The sequence below is a fragment of the Corvus moneduloides genome, chromosome 1, assembly GCF_009650955.1.
Source record: "Corvus moneduloides isolate bCorMon1 chromosome 1, bCorMon1.pri, whole genome shotgun sequence".
In the NCBI taxonomy this organism is placed as follows: domain Eukaryota; kingdom Metazoa; phylum Chordata; class Aves; order Passeriformes; family Corvidae; genus Corvus; species Corvus moneduloides.
The window spans coordinates 106047184-106053183 of NC_045476.1; the positions used below are offsets into that span (position 1 = coordinate 106047184).

Here is a 6000-nt window from a genome sequence, read left to right on the forward strand (position 1 = left end):
AATCGGACAGGTTGATGTAGAACATGATATTGGCGGATTTATGTGCTGTTCCAGACTTTACTGGCTATGCTTCCAGTTGCAGTGTGAGGAGTATTGCTGTAACTTACTTGGTGGTTCTTTGGTTTTGAGTTCTCACTTTTTTAATGGTTTTTGAGTGCACTGAATTATGTTATCTGTTAGACTCTATTTGTATGTATCTTTCTGGTTGAAACAAGAAGTGTAATTGGTTTCTCTTTTTTTTTTACTTGGAGGAAAATCATTTGTGATGCCTCTTGTTTGTTGCTGTAGTGTCACTTAGGTCTTTCTATCTTTCGTTTGCAGTATCTCAGCTAGAGTGATTAAAGGTTGGTCTAAATTCACATCTCTGTACAATACAAAAATACAGGATGTGGCTTCATTTAAGCTGTCTGCATTTAAGGTGTCTGTAGACATAAAATGGCTACTTTGGCTACATTCTCTGCCCAAGAAATTGTGCAGCTGTTGAGGAATGAGAGTCTTCAAAGTATGCTGGTAAACAGCTAATAGGATGCAGACTTTCTGAACCACAGAGAAATTTCTGAGAAATCTGGCATTCCCCTTTCTCTTCCTTGGGAAGTGTTGGATTATTCACCTGGACTTTATTGTTATTCTGTATGATCCTACAGATAACCTTTTGTGAGTCTGTCTCTGTGGACTTCTTTTGCTGTTTGAGGGGATTTGGTCAGATCAGGTGCTGATCAGTTGACTTCCAAATATGTATTTGTTTCTCTGGCTACTCAAGAAAGGTGAAAACTGGCCCTTTTCATCAGACAGGACTTCTGATTCATGTAGTTATTTTGAACACTGCTCAATTAGGGGTTAGTGTAGGTATAGTCTGTCATTGCTTGACACAGGTTTTATTTATTACACCTTCATATCTTCTCTTTGCTTAGTTCTTAGATTTTTCTAGCTGTGCTGTCATAATCCATAAGTGGATGTTCAACAGCTGCAGTAGTTTTGCTGCTATGTAGTTTTATCATTGCTACATCAGGACAGTTGCTAGTTTTTGTTAGTGTTCCTTTATGGTGAGAGAGTAAGTGTCAGCCCACTGTCCAAGTTGGCACTGATTGTTCAAAACAATTGTGAGAGACTTTTTTATAAGACTACTGAATAATCTTTGTCCAAGCTTGGCAAGTTGGAGCGTCTGGGCATCATGAGATGTAAGAATAATTACTTTTCATTTCCTTCTAAAGGGACTTAAGATTGCAAGGTCAGAAGAATGAACTTTTGGAATCATAACTGAAAAATGTCAGCAGTTTTGACATGGTTCCATTTGAAATTTCAGGCACAGGGTGGTGATGGACTTCTGCAACGAATCAAGAGAATAATCTATGATGCCAAGTCTACTATAGTGGTAAGTTTTATTTTTCATTGAATTAGATGGTGCCCTTGCCAATCGGGATACAAATACTTTTAGAGGGTTTTAAAAATATATTGTATGAGTTGTTTTATATTGTATATATTGTAGGTATATGTATAGGTTTAAGACAAATGAACTTCTTGATTAAATTTTTTAATAATATGTGTGATAAATATACAACATAACTTAGTTGCTTCATTTTTCACTGCTTTTCTGTATACCTGACATGTATTTTAAGGGACAGAACAGAGAGAATTCAAGATATTTTCCTTGACCCTTTTGACATCCTTTCCTGAAACTGGTACCACTTCACTGTTCTGAGGAATGTTACATTTTTGGTCTAATTAGTTAGAGCATAAGGGGATTAAATACTACTCTTTATGTAGTTTTAAAGCAAACATTTTTGTCGTCTTTCTCATAGGTTAATTATGCTTAACAAAATTTTGTTGGGAAGATGTACACAAATCCATTTCTGCACTCGTCCTGCACCAGCAAATAAACCTGTAGTGTGAATTTAAATTGAAACTCACTTGTTTCTAAATGAGTGGCTTCCAAATTTCTGTGAAAGTGAAATGTTTAGCCACCAGTTTCTGAAACCATACGTCCTTCTTCCTGTGCCATTAAGCTACTCCTCAACAGGAAGTTCTCTCAACTTCCTTTGCAGACTAATTTTTGAGAATGAGACAAGTAAGAGACGACTTTTTTTTTTTAAAGTGTTTTTTAACACCCTTGGAACAACTGTTTTTAAAGCTTCAAAGAATGCGTAGGATATGCAGTTGGTGTGTAAACATTAACTATCCCAATGCAATATTGTAATATTTGAACTTCAGTGTCATTTTTTATGAACTCATAATAGAAATTGTTAAAGTTGGGGGCTCCTTGCCATTTTTGTGGAAGAAACCAACCAAACAAACCTAATAAAAAGAACCCCACAAAGCAACAACCATAATAAAACCCAAAACCCAAACCAAACAAGCAGAAAAACCAAAATAACCCATCCATTAGGACAAGAGGACACAGTCTCTGTCAGGGAAGGTTTAGGCTGGACATTAGGAAGAAGTTCTTGACAGAAAGGGTGACTGTGTATCAGAATGGGCTGCTCAGGGAGGTGGTAGGGTTCACCATCCCTGGAGGTGTTTAATAAAAGACTGGATGTGGCACTTAGTGCTGTGGTCTTGTTGGTGGTTTTATGCCATAGGTTGGACTTGATGATCTCAAAGGTCTTTTCCAACCTAGCTGATTCCATGATTCCTCTAAAAGACACTGATTCTTATTTTGGATGTTTTTTGAATAAATACACAGAGTGATAAGAGAAGTAATGCAGTAACTGTGTATATTCACTGAAAGTGGTTTTTACTTTCTATTTCAACAGTCTGTGTTCAAGAGTTCACCACTGCTGGGATGCTTTCTCTTTGGGTTGCCCTTGGGGGTCATCAGCATCATGTGTTATGGAATCTGCACAGCTGATACAGAGGGAGAGGTATTTGAGCATGAGGGAGCTAAAAAGGAAAGTGATGATCGGGAGCTCACAGATGAAGGCAGTGAGGAAGAACAAGAGGAGGAAAAGAATGGAAAATACACAGAACTTTCAGATGGAGAGCTTAAACAGAAAGACATAATGGAAAAGAAAAAAGACTGACTTGTTTAGGAAGAGAATTCTCTAGAATTTCCAAACAGACTTATTTATTGGCAGTTTATTGATTATCTTCATGAAAGAGGACAGTTTTATCTGCATTATGGTAGTTTTGACTTGCATGTATTCAAATTTTCTCAGAAATTGACAGAAAAAAAAAATGGATGTTCTCTTAATTGTCCTTAGTAGATTAACAAAGAGCAATTTAAACTGAAGAAATTTTCAGGTACAGTTCTACACCATTTTTGTAAGAGTTTTGGATTGTTCATTTCCAGTTCAGAACAGTGAGATGATGTTACTTGACCTTACTATATGTGATGAACTGCTACTAATACAGCACAGCTATGCACTCATTCATATAAAGTTAAAGCTGATAACGAGAAGAGGTTAAGAGAGCTGTAAAGTGTTTCAGAGCCTGATAGCTAAAGACAACTTATAAGTTTTCTAAGAAGTCACATGTTCTACCTGTTGCACATTATTATGGGGGGAAAAACCAAAACCAACAAACTTTCCTATTTCCTCAAATTAAATGTAAATTGTTGGGAATTGGAGGACCGTTCTACCATGTAATAATATAATTATTGGCAGTCAAGAATGTTTACTAGATACAGGATGTGGGAATTAAATGCTAAGTTAAGTGTTTATTAGTGCTTTAGCAGCTAGAAATATTGGAAAATTATGTTAAAAACATTTTAGAATGTGATTGCCTGTTAATTATTTTCTGTGAGTGCTTGCACACTTAGAGTGCAAAAGATCTGTAAGTTTTCTGAATCTGCAGCACAGCTCGATAAAGGAAGACATAAATATGACTATTTGTATAACTCTCTAATGACAAGCTTTTTGAATGGTGTAAATTTATTTTACAGTGTTTACTTGAGATTGTTATACATCTTTGAGGTAGGTAGTTTCATTTGAGGCTGTTACCTACTCTGAAGGAGGGAGTTAATGGAGCTTAATATTAATATTGACAGAGATTGATCAGTGTAAAGCATTTTTGTTACCTGTTTCATCATAAAAGCCACTTTTATTGCAAACCCGTGACTGCAAAAAGGACTAATTTGTGTCCAGGGCTAAAGCTCCTCAAGGATAAGCTATAAAGCAGCCTTTGGCATTGATATCATGGAAAGTACCACAAAAACAAAACTTTTATTGCTCCTCCTCAAACTATTCATGCTGGTGTTTTTCCTTTTTTTTCTCTCTTTTTTTTTTTTTTTTTTTTTTTAAGGCTGTATTACTGTATAATACAAAATATGATGTCCTCCTTATGAGGCAGCTTGATCACGTAAGAAATTGCTATGCTATACCACTAAATTAAGGAATTTTAAATAAAAACCATGAGTAAGCTTAAATAGACAAGTTCTATGTTTGCATAAATTTGGTGATGCTGTAGAATTGTAGCCAGGGAAAATGTATTGCATCCTTTTTCCGTGTGGGAAAGAAACTTGTTTCTTCTGTTTAAGTAGCTTGGTAACAACTGGCTTCATGTTGGCACGGACAGTACCTTAAATAGATCTCTGACTTGAAAGATTTTGGTTATCAAACAGTATAAACAACATGTAGAGAGATCAGGAAGTTTTTGGGGAAAGATTCCATGTCTGATTATGAATCCAAACTTTTTCCATTTGAGAGGAGAGAGAAAAAATGAGGTCATAGAACACTGAGTAGCAGGTATCTGATATATTTTTTCCCTTTTTTTTTTTTCCTCTGTTTTCTGTCTTATGATTGCCTTTTTTTCATTTTTTTCACTATAGCCAGTTGTACATAGTGGCTGGAGTTTTCTTGCTTTTTGTTGATGTTTTATTTTTTTGGTAGAACCTTTGAGAGGTGTAGGTTTAGCATATACATGAGGAATAGGTGTTTAGAAAGGGGTTTTCTTTTTTTAAATGGTATTGAGCTGCCAAGTTGTTTTTTGAAAAAAATTTTAAAAATCACTTAACGAAAAACCTGTAAATTTCTTTGGACTTCTGCACAACTCAGTGCTGATAGTCAAAATCTAGGACTATTAAGGCAGTAATATTTTTTTTTGTCTCTTTTTTTAAGATTTCAGTACAGATCAGTTGTGTATTTAATGTTGGCTCAGGCTGGAAACCTGCAGCTTTTGACTTAATAAAAAAACCTGAAGTGGTCACTGGAACGGTGCTGTTCCTTCTTTGGAATGCAATGAAAAGGAAAAAATACCTGAGTTCTGCTGCACTCCTAAGAACTGTTTCAACATGGAACATTCTTTTTTTGTGGTTATTTTTGTGTTTATAATCAGTAGTAGCCAGTTAACTTGCTGGGAAATCTTCTGAGATGTGGACCTGAATAAGGATAAATACTGTAGAAGAAACGGATCACACTGGGATCTGTTCAAACTGTAGCACTTAATAGCTGGAGTTAGTAAGAGGAAGGCCTGTATGCAGCCTGTATGCTGGTCACTTCTGAACTCTAATGTCCATCAGATGTGTACTGAACTGTTGAAGATTAGACTTGAAATGTACTGCCGTTTTCATCAAATCCTTCCCCCAGCTACACTGAACAAGTTATGGGGAGAAGAAAGGTGGACAAGTCATATACTGGGTGTCAGAAGTGATGTGAAATTAAGGTGTTTGCTGTAGTCACATAAGTAATCTAGAATGCTGTCTGAGGAGGGGCATTTTATTTCTTTTCTTCAGTCTCTAGAGGTTTCTTAAAGCAACTTCACTGTAATAACTTTGGATTCATAAAATAATGCTGCTTTTTTTTAAGTCACGTGTAAGCCTTTTGTTTTTCTGTAATAAAAAGGATTTAAAAGAGCTTGTTTCCTTTGCTTAATTTACAGTGTCAAGCTTAGATGTTACATGTCGTGTAGGAGGATGTTTGTTGTAAGTATACTTTAGGCCCCGAGTCATGCAGTGCAGAAATGCGGCTGGTACTTTGCAGTAGTTTGAAAATAGTTTCTAGAGGTAAGAGTTAATATTTGCTTGTCTGTGATTTAGTGAGCACTCTGGCAGTGTAACACAAATGAATT

The 6000-nt window shown here is 35.9% G+C and overlaps 1 protein-coding gene across 2 annotated transcripts in view; it reads left to right on the forward strand.

Annotated features, from left to right (window-relative positions):
* TMX3 (thioredoxin related transmembrane protein 3) overlaps positions 1 to 5786 on the forward strand; it is a 33634-nt gene extending 27848 nt beyond the window's left edge. Inside the window, exons 14-15 of one of the 2 annotated variants that reach the window (XM_032121156.1) lie at positions 1304 to 1372; positions 2751 to 5786. In XM_032121156.1, coding sequence (XP_031977047.1) covers positions 1304 to 1372; positions 2751 to 3017 — 336 coding nt within the window. In that variant the 3' untranslated portion in view covers positions 3018 to 5786. The other variant, XM_032121164.1, reaches the window with a different exon arrangement.
* Positions 5787 to 6000: the final 214 nt, after the last annotated feature.